The 25,127-nt window shown below is 41.3% G+C and overlaps 1 protein-coding gene across 6 annotated transcripts; it reads right to left on the bottom strand.

The window, feature by feature from the left end:
• Window positions 1–48: 48 nt before the first annotated feature.
• On the bottom strand, window positions 49–25,127 carry LOC115055172 (serine/threonine-protein kinase MARK1-like). 6 transcript variants are annotated; one of them, XM_029520706.1, is made up of 19 exons: window positions 24,868–25,127; window positions 22,012–22,212; window positions 17,592–17,645; window positions 9,585–9,633; window positions 9,178–9,243; window positions 8,795–8,865; window positions 7,747–7,803; window positions 7,333–7,569; window positions 6,087–6,206; window positions 5,493–5,592; window positions 5,287–5,399; window positions 5,026–5,179; window positions 4,044–4,225; window positions 3,830–3,921; window positions 3,562–3,702; window positions 3,193–3,444; window positions 2,550–2,576; window positions 1,867–1,911; window positions 49–1,751 (listed from the first exon to the last, which is right to left on the bottom strand). In XM_029520706.1, exons 1-19 carry the CDS (start codon window positions 24,916–24,918, stop codon window positions 1,406–1,408), a joined length of 2,358 nt encoding a protein of 785 aa, XP_029376566.1. In that variant the 5' UTR covers window positions 24,919–25,127; the 3' UTR covers window positions 49–1,405. The 6 variants fall into 6 exon arrangements, with proteins under 6 accessions (XP_029376566.1, XP_029376564.1, XP_029376568.1 ...); XM_029520704.1 differs by lacking the exon at window positions 2,550–2,576 and having other exon boundaries at window positions 4,969–5,179; XM_029520708.1 differs by lacking the exon at window positions 2,550–2,576 and having other exon boundaries at window positions 4,050–4,225.

Genomic DNA, 25,127 nt, shown 5'->3' with positions numbered 1-25,127 from the left:
CTTCATCGCTCCAGAGATATAAGATCTGAGAAATCAAATAAGTACAAACAAATAAAATCCTTTTTATTTTCTCCAACAAAGTGCACGCCTCAATTCTACAAAGCAGCACATTACAATGTAATGGAATAAATACAATAAAATCTGCTGGATAAAAAAAAAGAAAGAAGAAAAAGAAAAAAGAAAAAAAAAAAAACACAAGCAAGGAGATACAGAAGTACCTGTACAATCACACTGGTGGCAGGACTAAATCAGGCTCTTTAGAAAGGCTCCTTGAGACAAACTGCTTCTTTTTTCACTGCGATTGTTTGACTTCTCATGCATCTTCAGTCCTTTGGAAAGACACCCTGTCCTTTGCTTTCTCAAGTAAACCAAATTAAACCCTGCTTTTTTTGTAATTGAGTAACCAATATCACATGAAAGAAACAGATGCAGATTCTCATGTTCATACACATCACCCTGGAGAACTTGTGCAATAGCAGCAGGACCTGCGAATCAGTTACCTGCTACTGAGAGAAAATAAAGTGAATACATTTTCAGTTTAACTGAAGTTACTACTAAGTCTATTTGGTGGAACTTAGTGTTTTTTTCTGTAGGCAAATAAAATATAACATAAAAGGCAAGGGAACACATCCCTTTAATATTCCACAAAATAATTTAGTGCTCTTTAAATAAAATTAAAAACACTATTTTCAAATGGTGGCTCTTAAAAAAAAAAAATGAATTAAAAAAACTCACAGACTGAAAGGATAATGCTCTAAGGGACATCAATTATATTAGGAAAGAACTCAAACTCCATGAAAAAAGACAGTATTGACAGTAAAATTCTGTACAGAACTCAAAATCAATATATAATACAGTACCTGCAGATGTTATGCATACAGTACAATTCTCTTTTTACATAGTTTTAGTATGGACTCCAGCCTGATCTATATACTGACTTAACACAAGTGGAAAAGCGGCTATTTTAGCTTTCAGTAACTTTAATGGTCATTCAGCAAGGAGCGTAGATCTTTAGAAAAAGAGATTGAAAACATTATTGTAGGATGGTTGTCTTCAGTTGCATCCTGCATGTGTTACTTGAATGTATCCTATGACGAGGAGCAGCAGGCCGATGAAAGAGACAGAGAGCCGGACGGAAGAAAGAAAAAAAGGCAGGGAGGGTGGGTGCTAGAAGATTAGCTGTTTTTGCTGTCTCCATCACAGAGGTTAAACCTTGTGAGATCCTTCTGATCCACTACCCTGTACAGTACATTCGTGGCCAGTATTGCACATTACCAGCCGAGTCCACCCTGATTCTGCGCCGTGAGGACCTTCAGTGCTGAATTTCGGCCTGTTAGTCAACACTAATCCAGTGATGAGATGAGACGCTAACCAGAGCTCACCAAAGACTGAGTGGGATCTGCTGTCACAGTTTGAGCTCATTGGCAATTTTGCAGGCAATATTCTTAAAGGCGATGGATGTGCCCGATATCCTCTTGAAGCGAACGCCGTTGAGTGAAAGGCGAGGCAGCTTGCACACCTCCATCTCCCATTGGACCAGGTTGTCCTGACGAGCGTCACCATGGACACAGAAAAGCAGGAAGCGTTCTCGCTGCTCGTAATCACAGCTGTTGGCATCCAGAACCTTTCGAATCTCCCTCATCATCTCAGCGGGCTCCAGGGAGGAAGTGGTCTTCATGGACCAGGTGAAACGCAGCGAGCGAGGCTTGGAGTCCCGCCCACCGTCCTCTTTAGTATCACCAGATGCACTCCTGTAGCAATTTAAGAAGAAGGCAGAGCGAGAACAGACAGGGAAAGAGAGAGTTAAAGAAGGTGGAATTTGTTACCAGATTTTCTGTCAAATCCACGAGTCAATCAGATTCTCACCTTGGTGTTTCTGTCCTGGCACTAGCCTCTCCCTCACTAGGCACCCTGAAATAAACCAGGAAAAAGTGTTACTTCTATGAGCTGATGCCAACACACACTCCCTAAACCCACTGCCACCACCACCACCACCATCATCATCATCATCATCACTGGACACTAAGAGGGGTGTCAGGCATCATGCCAGGAAAGAATCCACACTCCTAGGTTTTAGGGTTCAGCACACGATGAGGTGAGTGTCACTTTTTGAGGCACCTTCACGATAACCAAATGCTTCCTACCGTCTACTGTACACGACCCGTCCTTAATCCCCACTGATTTCTAAGGAGGGCAGAAGTGGGTCTAAACCTCTGATCCGGCCTGTGTAATTTGCACGACTTTTTCTGATAAGCGCACTATGAAAGCCGGGGGAGAGTAAGGAGAGGAAAGCCAGCAACTTGAGAAGCTGATGTCATGGCTTAGTAGAGGAGAAGCTGGTGAGACTTAAGGTTTGTTCTGGAGCCAGTGGACACAAGGGAAGGAAGTACACGGCATAACAAGGGTGTCAGTAAGCAAGGATGTTGTGTGGGCAATTACAGAAGGGGTTAAGGAATCACGGGCCAGGTCATTGTGGGAATAGAGTGGTTTTTTGTCTTTTGTGGACAGGAGGAAGGGGGACAGGTGCAGCAAGCGTTGTGTTTTCCTACCTCCGGGTAGACCTGAAAGACAGAGCTCTATGCAGAGAGAAAAGGAGAGAAAGCTGTGAGCCTCTACCAGATGGGGCAACTTGAAGGTGACACTGGGAACTAACTGGTCTATGGAAGAGGAGCTTCTATCCTCTGCTTGGCATCGTGACAGGAAAGGGTAACGGTGTGCTTGCTTTAATAAGGGCTAAAAGGGAATAAGGGCACATCTGTTGTCAAGAAGCTGGAAGAGGATGTAATACTTTCTGTTTCCCCTGCTGAAAATGTTTAGATCAAGGAATCTAAATACATTTTCATGCCAAGTATTCCTCAAATCATATTTTTAAGTGACATGCAGAGGCATACACATGGATGATACTTTATAACCCTTTGCACATTGAAATTTAATTGAATGTCTCAACATAGCTTGGCTCAGTTACAGCTGGTCTTGCTGATAGACAGCAAGATATAAAAAGATAGATTGATCCACTGAGTATGGAAGAAGAATCCATTCAGAACTGAAGCATCTCTTTAATAATCTCATAAACACTGACATATTGTTGCTGACATAGTTGCTCAGATTGTATAAAAAGTCACTATGCAAAGGTGAGCATGAATACTTTAACTGTTTAACTTGTGCTTTAACTAAGTAGCCGTTTTCTCTCACCTGCGGACGAACTTGGAGGTGATCTTGCTGATTATTCCAGTGGACGTGCCCCTACGTTGCTGGGCAAGCGCACCCGTATCGTGGGACAGAGTAGGCGAGGCAGGAGGGCCATTGTAGGTAGCACTGCGGCGGTCTCTGAGCTGAGCTCCATGGAAGGTGCTGCGACTGGTGGTACCACGAGGGAATCGGTTCTTCTCTGGAGTACTAATACTGTGTGCAGACGGAGAGGTGGAGGGACCCCGCGGAGAGGAGCTGCAAGTTAAACAGGCATAGGATGAGAGCTCTAAAAAGCTCAAGCTAAAGACTCAACAAATACAGGGTCACCAAATCTTCACCAAAATAGCGAATGATAAAGCTCAGAATGCTCACCTGGCTTTAAGCTCTGTATTGTCATCGATGGGGGGCAGTGTGCTCTTTGAAGGATGTCCTGACGATGACATGGACTTCGTGTGACGAGGTCGTGTGGAGCTCATTGCAGTTGATGGGGTGCTACCTGACACCTCAGTCAAACTGGAAACAGAGCGTAGAAAGTATCAGCACATGAGGAATAAAATGTTTCACTAAAACATGCCAATTTCTACAATGGTGTTTATTATGTCCAATAAAATCAAATTATTTACTGTGAACATTTATGTACCTGCTGTCTTTGCCATTGGGAATAGCTGAATAGCGGTCAGTTGAAGAACGTTCACACACATAAGTATTCCTGCGAGTCATTGATCCATTGGTCTGTTAACAAAGACATGTTTTATAATTTATGAGTGAAATATGAGATGTTAATTTCTGTAAATTCTTTCTGTCACAGTGGGCCGCCCACGCTAATTTGTTGTATGTGTCTTTGACTTTCTCACCCCCACAGCACTTGTAGTTTTCTTCCTCTCCTGCACCCCAAGAGGCGAGGCAGGAACGTCTCCTTTAGAAGTGTTGAGCTCCAGCCGGCGTGCTCCATCCCACTCCTCCCTGTGGTCACTCTCCACACTCAGAGCCTGGCCACGCTTTGTGTATGACACTGCCGGGGGCACAGACGGTCCCACTAGGAGAGGCGCACATACGGAACCAGGATTAAATACGTTCCAACAAGCAAATCCTTCGTTTTACAACTCTGACGCTGCAAGTTTAAGACAAAAAGAGAATGAATGAGGACAGTGTCTTCATTACAAATGGTGCCAGGAAAGCCACTAAAAGCCAGGATATACACATTTTCCACTCCATCACATATACTCTGCAACAACAAGAGGTTTCATAATTGTACAGCTGTAGAAGCCAAGGTGAGCAGGTACAAGGCAAAGCTGTTCCCTCCTCATGCTTTGAGGTGCTGTTCCTGAGGGGTTTATGGGAAAGCAGCCAGCCAGCAGATGGCGGCAGACACAATGTCCCCACATGACATAGGAGGAAGCTGCTACACAACCAATGCAGTGGTCAGGTTGAGTCACCCATTTGTGTGCTTCAATACACTTCTTATGAAAATTAAATGCCAAAAAGCATTAAATATAGATTGTAAGTCTAAGGTTAATATGCACAATTCTGGTTAACTCTAAATTAAATCTATGAACACACAGATAAATGTTTTCTTTATCACTTGGGAAAATATCTTTTAATTAGCTTTATTCTGCCATAAAAATGTGGCAGTGAAGGTATAAGTGCTGTGGTGCCTTGTTCAGAGGCACGTCAGCTGGGTGGATACAAATTTAATTCTCAGCGACTGAAAGCAACTTCCTCCTACACAACACGCAGCCAACAGCTCTCTCAGAGCTGGAAAGAACGAGGTTACTTTACTTGGCTTCTCTACGACACCACCACCACCACCACCACCACCATCATCATCATCCCCACCATGATCACTGTAGCGGCGCTGCTTCTGATTGGCCGAGATGCTGCGCGTGACCTTGGGATGGGCGGGAGAAATGCTGGAGCTGTTGTTGATGTCACTGGTTGGTCGCTGTCGCTGGCCCAGGACGCTGTTAGTCAGAGGCTCACTGCCCTCAAACTGAAATATTAAGACTCAGGGTGAGGCATATGATCAGTACATCAACTGCTGGTGATGATGTCAGCACAGCTGATGGTGTTGAGACGGCTAAAGTCAGATGCACTGACCTCTGGAGCTTTTCTGCCCAACAGCAGGTAGGTGGCCATGACATCATCATACTTCTGGCTATGTAGAGACTCTGTGATCTCATCTTTAGGGAAACCCATTGTCACCATGAGCTCTGAAGACAGACATAAATCAAGATAAACCACAAGTGACAAATCATAGAGTGGCATTTACACACAGACACACAGACACACACACACACACACACCTATTCTGGATGAATCACTGAAGTCTGCCTCAGGCTCGATGTAAGGTTTAAGCTCCTCCTCCTCATGACCCACATTCATCCAATGGTCTTTCATGATTTGCTAACAAAGAAACAAGACCATTAGAATTTGCATGTCCTGTGCAATTACTTCAACTGTGGTGACAAAATTAATCACGACTTACATCAGTTACATTCTACAAAACGACAATCAAGCGCAAGCTAATGATGATAGTTGCCAAATGGATGATTTTTATGAAACCTTGTTAATCACAAGTCCAGCTGTGAAAAATAGTGTGAGCAATGGTTATAATTAGTAGAAAACTCTTCAACATTGAAAGACAGTCTGGTTCTGAGTGAATGTGTGCTCTAATCATCCCAGATAACCTGGATGCCATTATGAATAGTTTGTTTCGTTGATCTGGATAGTGCAGACAGCCAGGTGACAAACTGTTGTGCACATTTCCAACAATGTCTGTAAGCAGTACACATGCTGTCAAATTAATGAAAATGTTTTCTGGATTTCTTCTTTTTGTCTCTGTTTGCATGTGTTCTGTTAAGGTGCAGTGTGTGGAGTGCTTAGGTCCAAGGTCATACCTCCAAACTGCCTCGTTTGACAGGGTTCAACACGAGTAGTTTCTTCAGCAGGTTTTCACAGTCTGTAGACATGTAGAAGGGAATGCGGTACTTTCCTCGCAGGACCCTCTCCCTCAGCTCCTACATACAGAGATGATACAAAAATGGGAAATGACATTTTGCCATTTAGGGATAGTGAGTGGGTTAACTTAAAAAACAACAGTCACTGTATCGAGTCTTGGCAAACATTTTAGGAAAAAGTTACCTAATCACTCCTCCAGCAGGTACAGACACATTTGTGGTACAATAGTGAATGTAAGTTCAATATTCACTCTTTTGAGCTCTGTTTTTGTTCTACATTATCCTGAAGGAATATCTGTCTGGGTTAAAAAAGAAGGGTTTGCTGAAAGCCACTTAAAAAGTTCTATACAACTGAGGGAAATGAAACAATTGGTTGTTAATTCTTTAGGAGGTTGCCAACCCCTTTCACATTGTAGTCATATGATCAATTGATTAATTATTGTTTGTGTAGCTTAAAAAGGGACCCATGAGCCTGCTATATTCACTGCATTTTAAAAGCACTTGTTCCTAAACCACAGAATCATTAAAGCAGGGTTTAATCGCTTTGTTGTTGGCACACATAGGAAATCGGCCTGGATTTAGTAACCCAATCTTTGGTTGATGCATCCTAACTAATGTAAATTCCTCACTGAAAGAACCCAGGGGTTGCACATAATGAAGTAATTTTTTATGTTGCCTTTAATGTCTACAAATTTCGACTAAAACAGAATTATTCATGTAGTTTGATGCATACATCTACTGTTTGTTATTTACTTCCCTGCTTAATATCTGAGTGTTTCAAATGAGTTACAGTGTTTGATGTGTCCTCTGAATATGCCTTTAGGCAAAAGTGTTTATACTTCATGGTACAAAATATGGATACTATATGTATGAACAATTGAAAAAAAAAAAAAAAAAAAAAATAGAGCTTGGGAGGTCAATTCAATCCAAATGGAAATGAAAAGGAAAGACGTTATGAGTCTTTTTAACAAAAATTCCCTGCAATTCAATATTTGGAGGACACAAATGTGAATCTACCTTCAGGCAATTTGAAAGTCAATGTGTCTTTTCTGGAGGTGAAAAAAAAATGATGTGTTAACCTCATTAACCCATGTGACATGTTTGTCTGATCAGATGGTCAAATAACAGTGATATGTAAAGAACTTTTCAAGCTTCTGTTCATCCCAAAACAAGAGCAAGTACACACCTTTAAGTTTTGTCCATCGAAGGGCAGTGATCCGCTAACCAGTGTGTAGAGGATGACCCCAAGGCTCCAGACATCCACTTCTGGTCCATCGTACTTCTTTCCCTGGAAGAGTTCTGGAGCAGCATATGGTGGGGAGCCACAGAAAGTGTCCAGCTTACTGCCCACGGTGAACTCATTGCTGAAGCCAAAGTCGGCTATCTTGATGTTCATGTCAGCGTCTAACAACAGGTTCTCTGCCTGGGGTGGGAAGAGATGGCAAGAAATTCAACATAGATTGACAAGATTGACACGGCAAAAAAAATAAATAAATAAATAAAAATTAATAGACTTCTTCAGTTACGGCACCTTGGGATGGATATTACTGAGGCAAAATCAGATATCAGAGAGGGTCAAAGTACTTGTTTGGATCCTCACCTTAAGATCCCTGTGAACTATCCTCCTCTGGTGACAATACTGCACTGCAGACACAATCTGAAACACAGCAAATGTCATAAGATGCAGCATGTATAATAAAAATTAATTGTTATACAGTTCATTACAGAGAAAAAAAACAGACATAAAAATGTGTAGCATACTTCTAAATGCATGAATTAAACAAAATCTTTATAATAATGTCTTATATTTTTGTTTTGATTTTTTTGTCTCACCATGAGTCCAAAAATCAAAAATATTGAATTCACAAAGAAAAGCAGCAAAATCTAATAATTAGAGGACCTTAAAAATGTCCAAACAATTTCTGTTCGGAAGTTATATGAAAAATAGTATGCATTGTTGTGCCAGATTACAGCCATACCAGGGTTTATCTCCAAGTGAACCAACTAATAAAAGTTCCTTCAAAAGGTTCATGTTAGCTAGCAAGGCTGCTAGCTAACATGAATGATGAAACAGTTTTAAATTCATTAGATCAAAATACATTTTTAATATGGCAAAAAATAAATAAAATCATTATCGTCATACAATTATCATTGTAATTGTTTTGTTCAGCGGTAATTTACTCTGCACTGGGCTACTGAAAACATTGTTCATTTACAATAATCGCTGCCAATGTCCTACTGTAAGTATTGAAAACTTTTCTTGCTGGGACTGGTCAGAGGGCCTTACAGAAAATGTTTGAGCATCACAGGGCCACAGTCTTTATCATTTCACATGGAAGTCAACAGCCTACAGTTGACAGGAACACTTCAGTTGCATATGCTAGAATAGTTCTACTATCAATAAATTCAGAGTATTAAATTCATGAACTGCTGTATATGCCTTATTGCTCTTGCAGCACCACTAGGTGTCAGAGCAGCATCTATAAGCAAGTTGTTCTCAGCCCCCGTTCTCTCAGACAAAGTTATCGGCACTCGTTATTCCCTCTGCAGTTGGTGACGAAGCTTGATCTTGGTGCATGCAGTCTTCTATGTGAAAACAGTAATGGAATGACGACAGAGGTGTAAGAACTGCGATGCTGATGACTCACCTGTCTGAACTTGGCCCTGGCCTCCTTCTCTTTCATTCTGCCATGAGCTACGAGATAATCAAATACCTCTCCTGGAGTAGACAGAAGAAATTCACTGAGTACGTATTTATTAGTCTGTTCTGCCTTCATCACAATTAGGATTTTCAAAATAATACAATCATGCTCACTGTGGGGTATCTACCAAATGGCACATCTTACTTTTAAGTAATTAAGATGATGATCAGCTATGAGTCATAGATTTTTAAAGAACAGGATATTGTGTGATGAAAATTTTAATCACTTTATCCGTAAATGATTATGCTGATGTGCAAATACCACACAGGAGCACACAAGATCAACCAAACATCACAAATTAAATGGACATGTGGCAGTGTGTCACTCACCCCCACTGGCATACTCCATCACCAAATAAAGGGTCTTTTCTGTCTCAATAACCTCAAATAATTTCACTGCAAAAGAAATAATGGGGTGAGGGAGGAACAAATCAGCTACTTGCAGTATGGCAGACTGTTTTTACTTTCTACACTGGTATGCGTTAAATGGTCTCAATGGATTAAAACTAATGTCTCAGTCTGAATCAAATATGAACATAAAAATCAGACAAGCCATTAGTCAAAATTATCACTCAAGAAATGACCAAAAACCAATTGAACTGCAGCTTTAAAAAAAAAAGTGAAAAAAGTGTGATCTCTGATTTTATCTAGGATAAAAAATGTCTGACAGATCAAGTCCTACTGATTTAACTGGTGTAATGGTCATCATGATGCTACAGGATCCAGTTTAGACTTACCTATATTTGGATGATTCAGTAACTTCATGATTCGGACTTCCCTGAAGAGCTGTTGAGACAAAAAGGGATATCTAATGCATCGAAAAACATATCAAATGGCATTATAAACATTGACCCTGCATGCCAGCTCTCTGAAAGCACCATTAGAAAATATAATGAAGCATCCATTAATGAGCCTATTGAATCAAAGTGAGCAACAATTAACTCTAAACTGGATTACACTCAGACTCATATTGATGCCTTAGCCCTGCAGATCTGGAAAATTAAACATCACTGAATTTGAGCTACTTTAGAGGGTAGGGTAATTTCTTAGGTATCTGCAGGGTGGAATTGTTTGATCCTATCTTGTGGGAAACTACAGAAGGGGGGATTTTCCCTTTTGGTTGTTTTTCATAAGACTCCCCAGTAGCCTGTTTCCTACAGAACACATGTACAGTATAGTAGTTCGGTGCTGACAGAGCATTCAGAGTTAAAATCATTAACTGTATCTCCTAAGTCTTGCTGTTTATGTCAGATGAGCTCCTTCAGCCACTTAGAGGTGCTGTTCAATCATTCACATTCTGCTGATTCCTAGTCGTGCACCGCTGAGGATGTGTTTGAGTGTTAAATTTCAACACTCGACTGGGATTTACCATCTACTACTACCTGAGACGCAATGTACCTGTTTGCAGAACACTTAGATTGAGCAGAGATCTAAGTGAGATCTAAGTCATTTATTTTTAAATGAAAACACTTAACACTACCCTAAATGTCATTACTGAATATGTCGAAGTAAAAAAAAAATAAGAATGAGCATTGTAGTGCTGTGCATGTTTAAGTACTGGTGTGTGTGTGTGTGTACGCATCTTTTCTAATGGCCCTAAGTCTTACATAAGAACTGAGATAGTCTATGTTTCTAGGTCATTGATGCTACCGTTACCAGCGTGGGCAGGCCTGACTCTGTAGGACCTCTCAGTTACAGTCTGGTTCAACAACATGCAGGTACTCTCTGTCTAAATCTTTTGTTCTGTTCTCTGTCTCTGCTTGTTCTATTTGTTTTCTTTTTATTTTGATTTCTAATTGTATTTTTTTTTCCCCTCACTGTGCATCCAAAGCCTGTTACAAATGATTCCTCTGTGCCGTACAGCACCACTCTTATCTAAAGTATTTAAAATGCACCATGAGACACACTGGAACAGTGAGTGATGTCTTGAATGAACATGGGCTGAACTTTACCACAAATACAATCCTGTTACTGAAATAGTCACTAGGACATCAAATGTGCATTAATTCACAGCTGAAAATAGATCCGGTCTGGTCAGTTACAGTTTCCCCTCAAACAAAGATGAAAGCGCCTCGTAAGCTCCCATCTTAAATTTGACCAGAATTTCAGGAAAGAACAGACCCTACCTGATTTTTAACCCTCTACCTTGACCACAATTTTCACACTACAAAAATGTAAAATACATGGCTGCGTTTGTCTGCTTCTCCTCTTCATAGCAGTGCAGTCAGTTTGCTAATAAAACATTCGGTTGCTCTGTAATAGTCGCTTTTTTTTTTTTTCTTCAACAGGCTCCTTTCGCTGTCCGAGCTGAGAGAGCCAGCAGAGCGTGTTACTGTGTGCTGATCGCCAGGTGCTGTGTCACCATGGAAACCACTAATCACACTGTCAACAGCCTCCATTCATCATCTTCAATATTCAGCTTGACTTCTGCTGTTAACAACCAGCCAACCGCAACTACATGAAGCTAACGCCAGCTAACTGAAGCTAACTGGAAGATGTAGAAGGGAAATTAGGCTAAAGTGAGCTAACTGAACGTAATGCCATTTTATTGAAGCTAAAGCAAACTGACGGAAGCTGGAGCTGCCTCAAGCTAAGTGAAGCTAACTCCAGCTAAATAAAGCTACTGCGAGCTAGCGAGAGAGAAGTGAGGATAACAGCAGCTAACCAACGCTACTTCCATCTAACTGATGCTCAAAAGGTCAAAGGTTCAGCCTGGGGACCCCAGCTTCAGGGACACATTTCAAATATCTCATTACTAGTCTCCTCTAACTCGTTGAATAGCTGTTGTAATTATAATTTAAATTATTAAGGTAATATATTTGGGTAAGTGAAATTAGCCATTTTAAAATCATGCATGCACAAACACATTTCATAGTTCCCATTACTTCAATTCTGAGTGGCTCAGAATAGTAACAGCTCCTTCTGTGCGTCAAGCCTAGCTTCATACTCATCAGTTGTTATGCCGGCTTGAGAGATTCCCCTATGGTAACAGAGACAATTAGAGTGGAGAAACACCGACACAACAACCATAAGATATCCTGCAGTACACAAGAATAAACACATAAGACGGTCTCCATGCACCCATCCCAACATCCATCAAGATAGAAGATAGTGTGAAAGCAATGGACTGAGAAGTCAGTGTTCTATCTTGACCTCATATCTCTTCCTCTCTCTTTCTCCCTCTCTCCTGTTTACGTCATCGCCCTAAAGCCCTTCACATGGGAAGCACGCATGCAGCCACTTGGAAACAAAAATTAGAACAAATCTGAGAAGGCCAGTGGAAAACGACACCAACAAACAGAGTGACTGTCAATATAAGCTCAATAGTTATGTGGCTGCCATGGAGACTGACAGGAAGATAATGAGTGTGGAGCTTTGATCCAGTCTGGTATAAATATCAATAATATCTACAGACACAAAGGGGAGTCACAGTATGGCATAAAATAGTTTCCAATGCGGTTTTGGACAAGGTAAAATAGTAGTCCAAATTTAGGCATCACTTCCTTTGAGTTAAAATTCATTTCTGAAGTTGAAATTATTCAAAATGGTCAATTCAGGTGAGTAATTGAAAAAATGATTTAAGAAAATTATGAAAAGAAAACAAAATGCATATTACACACATGAAAGCACACCATTTCCATGTGCCTGAATCATAGGAGTCTGTGCCAGTGACCTACTTCCAGCAGCCTAGGGGCGCCCAGAATCTCAAACTAGCCTTAATTACAGCAGAGTCCCCATGCAGAAGAAGCAGAACAGCAGATATCAGTCTGGGAGCACTTACAGGAACTGGCTGGACTATTTCAGTCACAGCAGCACAGCTGCTCATTCAACATGGAGATTATTGATAGGATGAGTAGTCTGGAAGACATTTTTTCCTCTAATGAGTGTGTGTATGCATGCTAACAATACCTCAAAAATCACTAAATAACCACTGCTTGCTGTTTGTAAGAGAGAGGCAGAGAGGGAAAAACACAGTTAGGTAGAGGGATCAAAATGTCACTGACATTCAGCGTATGGTCCTGTCCTATCCTTCGACTGCTGAGGTGCTGAAAATAACCACAACAACTAAAGGCACATCTCTCTGTTGCTATCCCCCTCTGCTTGTACAGAAATGTGCCACTTGTTATGATGTGTATGATGTATAACACCAGGAGCCAACTCAGGAGCAGACCATCATTTTCCCCAAAAAACAGTTTTAACTTTTAACTAAAGCCGTGACAGTGTTGAAATCACATCGACTAACAGGTAAATCCAGCAGATTTAGGATTTAGTTTGTAATATGAGATACCCTGGACAACAGTCGGCTCCATCCAGTGTTCAACATTATTTCATAAAACTTTTTTTTTTTTTTTCAGTTTATCACAGGGTAATGAATCCATCTTTCATTCCACTGCTTAGTGTACTGCTTATTTTGCCTTGGCATGTGAAAAATAAAATATCAAACTACTGTTTTGTAGCAGCATTTCTTTTGGGTTGGACAATATTGTGATATTGCAGCAATGTGTATAACAGTGCTGTCTGTCTAATCACATTCCACTCATTTGAAGAAGAGCAAAGTTCAGTTAGCCAGTGGCATTGACAGCATCTCACAGGCTATGCAGAGTGGCAGGCGCAGGACAAACATAAACAAGAGCCATTAAAGAATTTGACCCAATGATGATCTTTTTCCAACAGGCAGAAAATTTACTCGACGTCCTGCGCTCAAGACCTGAAAACATCATCCAATCACATTCAGATAGATGACAGGGAGACTCAAGTTCAGGACTCAGCACTGGAGTTTAATTTGGTTAGGATTTTATTATTTGAAGAAGCTGCCGGTGTCATTTACTCTCTTCAATCCCAGCAGCCTGTTTTGCGTCACAAATCAAACAGCTCCCACCTTTTCCAAATGTGACTAGATCTTGCATTTTAACAGCGCAAGCTCTGATTTGGTCTGGGTGTCTGAATGGTTGATCATATAACCTGTAACATTTTGCTGATATCTTCATTGCAGAAGCAATGAAAAGAAACAACTCTTATTGACAGATTAGAAAAACAGAGCGATGAGATTGTAGGATGAGAGCATTATTTGCTCAGTGAAAGAGGGGATTAACAGAGAGGCCTATTTTAGTGGTAAAATGCCTTAAAACCATGACAACATCAACATCCTAGACCACAGATGACTTGTGATGCATTTCCTGTGGTGGACCTAAGGTTGTGCTTTGGAAGCTCCGCTGACCTTATTTCCTGTTACACTGACACCACCACAAAGTCACAACAGGGCAGAGAGCACCAATGGGCAGTAAAGGAACAGATCAGAACTTCATACCTCATGTCTCATTCTGGCATCTGCTTATTTTTTTTTGACAGAAACACCAGACTGACAAGAATAAAATCAGGAGAATAGGTGATAAGATATAGATCCTAAGATCTGACACCATTACTGTGCCTCTGCATTTTAAACATTCCTTTAAATCCTAGGATGGTGGAAAGGAAGAATGTGCTTGTATCTGAATTAAACAGGAACGGTGTAGGAATGAATGCATGAAGGTGAATTGTTTTCAGTACTATGCCACACTGAAAAAAGTCAATTTCTGCCAGCATAGATCTGTCCCCTGTGTGTGTTGGTACGTGTAAGTGCAGACTGTGTGTGCACGCGTGCTGTATAGGATCTGCCGGCTGTGCCTACAGAGCCAGATGGTGTGCTCACTGCCAGGCTCCTCTGAGACTTTAAAAAGAGAGATCAGTGGCATTTTGACAGACAAACATGAAACAGCTCCTGTTAGTGAGTGAGTTGATGATCGGATGTGGCCAAATCACACATCTTAAACCCAGTCACCCACACTGACCAACAAATACGATTACAAAAAAGTCTTCAAACACTTGTGGTGTGCGTCATTCAGGGTTAGGTTTATCTGCAATGCAAAATGTTCAATCTACTCCATAATAGGGCAAAGGAACGAGATGAGGTTTGCTCTTCAGATGCCCCAGAGAATCCTTTAACCTCTGCTCTTGATGCATGTAAAAAACCTGAGTCAGTGAATCAAAAATCGAGCCTGTCTGTTGTTTGTAGCTGCCTCTAGAAACGGCCTGCTCAGCTATACAGAACAGCAGCTTTAACTTTGAAACTGTACATTTTGCTGATTAATTTATTCCCCTACAAGCTGTCCTGCTCATATTATGGCTTCGGTAGACTACATTCATATGAATGCCTAAGGGAGAAAACGTCGAAGTGTGTTGCATCTAGAATTTTACATTATACATTCACTTTTAAACTTTCATGCTGCCATTTTAGGGCTAGAGTCATGATGGGAAAAGAGAAAAGCAAAGAGAAGAACTTCTAAAAATGATAAGTCCCTCCGACAAACCAAGTGGTTGAAAGCAAAAACACTGGAATGACTAATATCAGTGACAAATATTGCCATCACTACAAAACCAAGTTGTAGACAGTATCATACAAGATTCCCATTAAAGGGGAAGATTACTTAGAAAAAAATATACAGGGCAGGATGATTAATCCTGTGGATGCCCAAAACAGAGTGGGCATCTTCAATTCTTCTTCTCTGGAACCATATCTTGAATCATAACTTGCTTTGGATGAGTATCAGGACTACAAGCTGGTGTAGTCAATTTTAGTTGTTTCTTTTTTTTTTTTTTTTTTTTTAACTTTTCTTGGACTTCGTTTTTGCCAGATATAAGTTGGCCCATCAAAAACCTCTATAGTAGCCCATTAAAACCTGCAATACAGTTTTAATGCATCCATAGTAGGGCTTAGACAAGATCTCATAGGACACATAGGAGTCAATAAGACAATCAATTCGGTCGAGGAGATAACTGCTGCATTATAAGCCAACCTCCTACATTGCAGATGGAATTTCTGTATAACATTACAGCAGTCTATAGACTTGAGAAGAGGAAAATTTAAATATCCTACATACGTTTTAAGCTCCATTCTGACATAATGTCTACACACGAATACACAAACACACCAGGTTTAACACATCAATATACAAACAGCAAATATCTACATGCATATATGTTGTCACACCAATGTAGCTCATCCCCCATAAAAATCTGTAAGACTTCTACATATTGACCGTTTCACATCTACGGCAGCTGACATCTGAAAGGCCCACTGAATAATTGATCAGAGCTATCCGGATTGGTGTGCAGTTTCACATGATATCCCTGCACTGCTACGTTCATCAGACCCATCGGACAGGTAGTCATTGATCATGACCCAGACAACACTTAAATCAGTAAAGTCAGAGCCAGTTTATATTCCAAATCTTAATGCCGCATAGAACACACACAGACAGACACGCAGCACCTCTAAATGTTCATTACTTCTCTGTGTAGAACCACACAATAGCTGTTAAACAAAAGAGCTCACACAATGAAATTTATCTCAGCCAGATTAGATGAATATGAAACTGAGAGCTTGAAATTCTAACAGCATTCTCACACTGATTGGCTTAGGAATTGCTGTCGGATCTCATTAAGTTCCAAGGCAATTATAAATGTACTTTGCTTGAGGAAAACAATGTTAGGAACAAAGTCGAATTAAAAATGGCTTGTTAAGATATAAATTGTCTTGTTTTACAGATCTTTACGCAGAATTTCTAAGAGGACCACATTTGGTCACCCATTAACCCTCTGTAATAATCCAAAATGCTGATTAGCCCAGCATTAATCACTCCTCCAATACCTCATACATAGCAGGCATTTTAGGAAGCTAATTGTTGTAATTACTTGGTCAGGCGCTCTAAGCAGTAATATTTTCCCACCTCGTTGGCTTACAGAGAGAGAGAGGCCAGGAGATCCATCAAGACATCAGCTACCATTTACGTAGGTGTAGTGGTTACAATGGTTCGTTGTTATGATGAGTCATTACGGCAGCTGTCTCACAATTTGTTCACCCTTTGCAGTTTGAGAGTGTGATTAAAAGAGCATTAGTGTAGTCATGCTTTGATAATATGACAACCATGAAAGAATTCCTGTCAGTCGGCTGCACACGTGCATTATTTTTGGACCAGAAGTAGGTGATGCTGATGCACACTGTAGTTGTAGCTGCTTTCCATCCGCACAACCTATTCTACCATGAGGATTAGCTCTGTATGGATTATTTTATTGATATTTACTATATTACTATATTATTATTACTATTTACTATATTCATGGCATCCAAAAACCAGAATCCTACAGTTCTTGTGGGGCCCAATAACTTAGTGGGGAACATAGGTTTGTGGGTTGAGACATTGGTTGTGGTTCAGTTTACAATTTGAATGGTTCATTCCCTTGTGACAGACACGTTTCTGGTAATGGGACATGAAATGTTCGATTTCAATCATGGGTCCGTACTAATACTGGAAGAAAAGGTTGTGTGTGTGTGTGTGTGTGTGTGCGTGTGTATGTGCATTTAATCAGCAGAAAGAGCTGGATTTGGACTCAGTAATCAGGAAGTGGTCTTAAACCCTTCATTGTATTTGGTTATGAATACTGGACATGGGTAAGTGACAAACATGCAGGCAGGCATATTTTTAGCTGCTCTGAACCACAAACCAACAAAGAGTCAAAAGTGAGCGGGGGGAAAGTTGAGATTAAACATGCCTTGTGGTCTCGCCTGACAACTTCTGATTAAATTACAGAAAAGAGCACATCCTGAGTTCAAAGAGCAAAGAAACAGAGCAGCAGGATCTTAAAGGAATGACTAGCCAAGAGAGCTGCAACCAAGTCCTTAATGTTACAATGTGCCCATAACTCACCTTCTGTAGACTGGTGGGATTCAGCTGAGTTTTGTCTATTATCTTAACCGCCACCTAGGGAGAGAAAAGACAGGATGACAAAAACAGAAAAAGACAGGAAAGGGATGAGAGGGGTTGGGGGCAAACAGAGATAAAAGACAAGATGTCAGAACAAATTCTAGTTTTGCATGTGTTTTGGTGGAACAGTGAAAGGGTGTGTTGAAATGTGCTGCTTTATCAAAACATGTCACATTTGAATTGTTGCCATTAAGTCTGAACACACCTTAAAGCTCTTCTTTTCAGCCATTTGTGAAGGGGTGAGACTTTGAATCACAGATAAAAAAAAAAACCCATAAAAAATAATGATACATGCATATTTGGCAACAATGATGAATATGCTTTAGGTCTATGTAAAAATCTCAAGACAGACAGACAGAGTGGCTGAAGTAGACTTTGCCTGCGTTAGCATGTATGACTTTGCAGGTTGATCTACTGTTGGCTGTGGCAGGACGGCAGCTGCCTGGGCAGCAGTTTGATCCATCCATCTCAATAATCACCTCAAAGTGCACACAGAAACAGGCCTGTTCACCTCACTTTCTGACAGCTCAGCAGCTTTCATAAAGCCACTGGACGACCTATTCTGCAGACTCACTAGTAAGCCCAGTCATGATGCTGTGTTGCAGTAGTACAGTATAATGTGATTTTAGTAAAACAACACGTGGCTTTTGTTGTGGCACAAAAGGATTTAACTATAAAGTTATAGCTTTATGGCACAAATTGGGTTAGAACTCTAACCAAAGACAAATCACCACAGAAATGTGAATGGTCAACAGCACTTCAGAGCTTCTACAGACCTTCAGTGAAAATTAGACTCTTCAGTCCAACATTCAACACATTTCAGTGGGTTTGTTTATTGTACTGTGTCAGGAAATGAAAAGGTCCAATGAAATGAAATGAATATTAGTAGTATTTAAGTATACAGGGGTTGAGTGAAATAACACCAGCGCGCACATTAAAATTTCTCGATTTTTGAGCATGGTGTTGGTGTGACAGGATACCATTGTCTGATAAAATAATTCACAATGGCAAAGGAGGGGCTACTGGTGACTCTGGTGGTGTGACAGCTGAGATAATAAAATCATTTGTGTAGCGTAATGTAATGTAATGTATAATCAGTACAACTATTTCCATCATGATTTGCATTGTTAAGACACTCCGATTTGTTATGTTTTTTGACATTGTGAGTCAACTGGTCAACTACATTCTGATAAAGAAACTGCAACTCTGAATTCTAACCTCTCTGACCGCGGGAGAGGGGAAAAAGTGGAATTGGAAATGGCCGATGCTTTGAAAGCATTCAATTCTAATTTATTACGAGTGCATTACAGTGACTTATAAAAGCTTATTAAGCATGCTTTACTGGATACAGACTCTGGCTCTCATCCCAAGCAGTCTGTTAAGGTAAAAACCAGGACGCAAATGCTGAGTCATGCTGGAGAGAATGGAGGTTATACATCCTGAACAGTGTTTCCCTGAGACCTACAAGATGATGGGACATTCAGTTTTAAACCCAGAAGCTAAACTCCATCATAACACCAACACAGAAGCTGATACACCTCCATATTCCCTGTGCATCAGAGACAAGAGTGCAGTGAAAGTCTCCACAGAGGCTCGCTGTGTGTGTGGATAAACACACAGACACACAGGTGGTCAGGTGAACACAGATGGACATCTGTCCCTTCGTCTGCTTCCTGTGGAGGCATTCATGTGTGTGTGTCTGTGTGTGGTTATGTATGCCCGCAGGTGTTAGATCCACGTGTCACTCTATTGTTCCAACTTCCACTATTCCCTTTACATGACTCAGAAGGATTCAGTATATTAATTTCATATATTTAGATTTCATTTTGTCATGTACTCTGCCAATACTTCCCTTTTTCGTTGTCAGATTGAGATATTGATGAATCCTTATATGACATTGCATCATATGTCAGGTTTTGTGTGTTAAGTTTGTGCGTGTTCTCCCTCTAATGGATTTGAGGGTGAATAATTCAGCCCCTCTATGACAGAAGGGCAACGTGCATCACTGTTAATTATTCAGCGCGTTCCTAACACACGGGCCATATGCTGCTCACCGTATGCAGGTCTTGTGATTGTGCACCCAAATAAAACATGTACACAAGAATATTCAGACAGAAAACAGAAAGGGGAAATTTAGTCATCATTGCTTGTGCACTGAACTGCTTTATATGTTCCTCTTCACTTATTTCCCTTCGAACTAGTTTTTTTCACAACCACAGCATTACGATGTCTGTGTGCTTTAGGAGACCGTTTGGAGTATAGGATCCAGCCTCATAGCGAAAGAGAGAGATAATTAATATTACAATATTAAAATTGGAAATATATGCATATATATATACTGTGCAAGAATGTACATGATACACTTTTATTGTTCCATATATTGTATTTTGTATGCTGCACTCTGTTTTAACTGATGCCCATAAGCAGTCTTTGTATACAGTCACTTACCATCAATTATACTTTATGTTCCAATGATCTTTACACTGTCATGCACTTCTGCACTTATACAGTAATACATTATGTAATTTGTACTTTTAGTATACAGGATCAATGTGGCCTGCACTTACACACTGCATATAAAGTTAATTCTTGCTATAATTGTTTAACCAATATTTATTGTTTGCCGCTCTTATAGTACTCTCTAATCCAGAGTCCAAAGTCAAAGTATCTGACTTTTTTGCTGAACAGTTACATTCTCTTTCTCCATTTTTGTAACTTTACTATTTTCTTTCAATCTAATCATTATGTGTGACATTGGTTTGTGTCCTAAAAGGGTTTTTGTAGAGGCTTTTCTTAGCTGAGGGTGCTACATTGTTCAGATCTGATCAACTTTTGAGGCAGATTTGTGATTTCTGACCACAACGGGCAAGAAAATTCACTTGACTTCAATTTTCATACCAACTTGATCCGTAACCACAGTATATACATGATTGCTTCTTTTTTAGCTTTACTGTCTTTATCTTTGTCCGTACTTGATTCCTCAGTATACATAAACTATGCGTTGAGAGCTAGAAAGCTGAGGCTGTGGAAGCTGCAATAACTTGCTGATTAATATGTGGAGATGTGATTTCATTCAAATCAAAATGATTAAATTCATAAATAATACTGTGTGACCTGGGTGTGTAAAGGATGAGGACATGTAGTGGAGGCCAGTGTTTCCATCAGTGCGGCTTATCGTAAATGTGTGTTGGTGAGGGAGAGCGTGATGTGTGTTCAACCTCACCAGCAGATAGAGGACACTGTCACCTAGAAGCTGTCTCATACTTTCACAAATGACCACTTTGTTTGTTTAAAATGGTTGTTGTTTGGAGACTCCCAGGATTCATGCTAAGATAGCACCGGTTTTAGTGGGTTGTGTTCTTTCCACCTGCTCCTGGTCTCATTCTGATCCACGTCTTTGCATTCTGATGAGCCAGCAAAGGCACTCAGGCACACAAAACAGTGCCTGACCTTCTCACCAAAACAGTGGGAAGCATGCTGCGTTAAAGGAGCAGAACTTTAGAAATAATTTGCCCTCACAGTTTAACTTGTATTTTGCCTTTTTGAAAGTACTTTTAAAAAGCTTTTCACCCAAAAAAAAAAAACTAAATCTAATCCAGCTGGTGCTTTTACATCATTGTATGTTGCAGTTCCAATGCTATTATCACATGAAAGTAAACTAAGAAAAATGCAACTATGCAGAATTATCTGAAATAAGAAGATGAAGAGTTAAATAATGCAAAGATTAAAGGAAGCGATTGGCTAAGACATAACATAGGAGGACAGGTGAGGTGGGTCAGGACTGTCGGTGATGACTGTGGCTCCTGCTGAGTCAAAGACAGTGGACAGATTGCAGGTCATTGTCTTCATGTCAGGGAAACAGGAGCTTTAATTACAGACACACCAAAACAGGACATCTATCACTGTGACAGGTCAGTAGTGTATGACTGCATGACAGATACGGAAACAGAGAGCGTGACCTGACCTGACTCAAGGAACTAACATCTAACTAACTTCATCATCATGACAGGAGCTCATTCATGCCTCTACATGAAAACAGAACACAAAAACTGGGTTTAACTTGCAGCAAATCTGGTATCATAAACAAAATAACTGTTCAAAAATAGTATGAAATGACCTATATGTGAGTTTTCGGTTGCAATTGTTGCATTTAGAAGACAAGAGGTTATAACAATCGAGATGAGCAAACGAGAGCTGATCTTACATAAACTCAAAACTTGAAGTTTTTCAAGTGAGCTCATTTGCATTGACACTAGAATGGGAATTATTAGTCAATCAGTCCCCTGATGCGAACAATAAGCAGCTCTAACAACATGGAAAATTGAAGCTGACATGATTTCAAAAATGTGATTAATGGTCTCACCTCTCGTCCAGTCAGAACATGTCGTGCGAGCTTCACCTTGGCAAAATTGCCCTTGCCAATTGTCTTGAGCAGGCGATAATTGCCAATATGGGGATGCTCCTCTGTGGAAGTGAAAGAGTTGCGACATCGTGGCAGACTGTGGCGACTCGCAGACTTTGTTGGGGGAACTGGGGGCTCAACAAAGCCATCCACTGATGAGTGCTGTGGGGAATCCAAACAAGTTGATATCAGCAACATCTTCATTCCCTGACAAGAACGTTGATTTAAATACACACAAAACTTACAAGGACCCTTCCTCTTGCTACACTGACTGCACACATACAAACAATGCAGCAGAGTGCTGCAATGAAGCATTGTGTGTGCCAAGGTTAGGTTATGGGCTGGGCAGACAGAGCTGAACCCATTAACTCAGTTTCTGATCAAGAATGACCTAGTGTTTCAAATATGCATGTGCATATGCGTGTCTGTGCATGTGTAAATGAATTTAAATACAGATCCACGCTGAAGCAACCTGCAAACAAGCGCACAAACGCACTGAGAAAATCAGGTTCCCTCCTCTCCCTTTGTGACACCTTTACCTCTTGACCTAAAGACCTGATCTGCCACCACATGATTTGATAACAAATGAAAGCGAATGCCTTTTACTCTAAGCCTTTGAGAATGCTTAATATCTACAAAGTAAGCAGTCAAGTGTTATAACAATGCAAGTTTCTCCACAGATAACAACAAACTTGAGCTTGTGATATGGCATATGAAGGTGAATTAGGAAGAGCTTGCCATAAGTACAATGTTGGCACAGGATACGCACAGTCTCCGTTGTCTGTTTCATCTCCTCTACAACAGCTGCTAATGTCAGTCCAGGTCAGAGATCCCATGATCCTCTGCTCCTGAGCACCACACCCAGCCAGAGAATAAAGCATGGTCTGATTACCCAGGCTGCCCTGCTCCTGTTTCAGCAGGGAAACGCTACACCCGGCAGGGTGCACTTCACCTCAGTTAGCTCATCCTGACGGGGGGAGAGCCACACTGCAGGATTCAAACGCTCCCCAGTGTCACAGTGTGTGTGAGACACACAGAAGAAAGTGGGCAAGGCTCGATGTTGATTGGATGCCAAAGTCAGCATCCCTCTTTCTTCCGCACCAAAAGCCTACTTTGGCTTTTTCAGTGAAAAAGGAATGTGCACATCTTGCACTTATCTTTCTTATATTTGCAGCTACTAAATATCCTCACTGAAATATATGAACTCTTCTCATCACCTCCTCATGGGTTTTGTCATATGGCCAGGCCATCCTTGGGCTACACACGCATGAACTCAAATCAGCTCAAGAGCACATGCACAGGCAGGTGAATTGAAGCACTGATGTTTGATTAATCCAGTTGTTAGTTTGTTTCGCTTGCCCATCCATTGCCTCCAAAACGCTGAGGTGTCTTCAGGGAGAGTAGACATTGGAAAAAAAACAAAAACAAAACAAACAAACACCTGTGCAAACACACACACGCACACAACCACATAAATATGTAAGCCAAGAAAGAGCTTCTATTTTGCTGCACTAAAAGCCACTCTGCCCTCTGAGTAATAAACTGTTATGCAATGCAGTTCAGCTGCTAGTGGGCCCTGGGGCTGCATGCTTGAGTCAAACAGAGGCAGGCTGGGCTGGTTGGCTGCTGCCAAGCGCTGCTGAAGCAGTGATTTAATAGCCGCCTAGCAGTCTATGTCTGTGAGACCTAAAACAGCATTAGACTGTTAGACACTTGCATTAGCAGTCCACTAAGCTAATGCATTGCTGAACACAGGGAGCTGATGATAACGACCATCACGTAAACTTAACATTAAGGTTTGTTAACTTAGATAACTTTTACTAGAATCAGTTTTCTAATTTGAATTTTATCACCTGAATATGAACATTTAAGCTGTCTGTACTCTAAAACGCAGAGCTGGATATCACTGTATCCAAATACAGCTTCAAGGTATTTTTCACTGCCTGAGCTTGTAACATAATATAATACACAAAGCTTTGAAAGGCTGTGCCTCGTCTTGTTTGCAAGAAGAAAGGAAAAAAAAAAAAAGCTGATGAACCTAGATATGTCAGACTCTGTCAGCATACAGCCAGCAGTCCTCTTTCTGACTGATCTCACAAGAGCTGGTTTAATTTTATTATCACTGAGCCGTTTGAGGCCATTGGAGGTGGATAGAGTCCAGACATTCCTTCACACAGCGGATGAGAAGTCTCATTTCTTTGGCCTTTTCCTGTCTTTAAATAAGAGTGGGAGCTGCTTCAGTCGCTCAGTGTCGTGGCAGCAGGATGGTGAATAATAGCCGGCTGTGTCCTCCTCCTCCTCTCCAGCAGGGCCCGATAGGTGATGGATGTCACATTGCGATGCTACCGAGCGTTGCCATTGAAAAGTAGGGCAACATCCTCCCCCACCCTCCCTAATTACGGACGGTGAGGACCAGAAAATACCCCCGGTTGTACGGAAAGAGCAACGCCGTGTTCTGCAAGGCCACACGGACAAACCTTCCTCTGTTTCAATTAATGCCAGCACACTGACGCAGTGCGTTGTTGAGGCTAGTCTCATTGTGTAAGCAGAAACCGGAGCAGACGGGACCAAACTGCACCTTTATTCTCAGATTATTCTAAGCTCCGTCTGCTATCTCCGTCAGAGGGGACAGAGACCGGAGAAAGAAACGCCACAGTGCTCATTAGTGGAGTGTGTTTGCAGCAGTGTGGCAGCGAAAGCTGAAAAGCGCCGTCACAAACCTGCACCGAGCTGTGCGCCAAGCAGCCATGTTCCCCCGCTCCCACCGCCCGGTACCACGCCGGTACCACGCCGCCGTTTCCGGATAAACCCACTTACATTCTCGGTGTCACGCTCGTTCACGGTGGGCAATGGCGTTCTGGTCGACATCTTGTGTGCTTCGCAGGCCGCTCAGCGATGCAGCGGGCTGGGCAGAGCTGGGCAGACGCGGCGCGGCGGTCCCTCTGGATCATCCCACTGTTAGCAGCGCAGAGAACGGCCGCCCTTTACCGCAGCATGGCGCTCACAGGGCCCGGCCAGACACGCCAGATTTTCCTCCTTAGCTTTGTGCTCTCCGCTCCGGGAAGGCTAGCGGCAGA

Source organism: Echeneis naucrates, chromosome 15 (assembly GCF_900963305.1).
Source record: "Echeneis naucrates chromosome 15, fEcheNa1.1, whole genome shotgun sequence".
Taxonomy (NCBI): domain Eukaryota; kingdom Metazoa; phylum Chordata; class Actinopteri; order Carangiformes; family Echeneidae; genus Echeneis; species Echeneis naucrates.
This window is presented reverse-complemented; position numbering and strand designations above follow the sequence as displayed.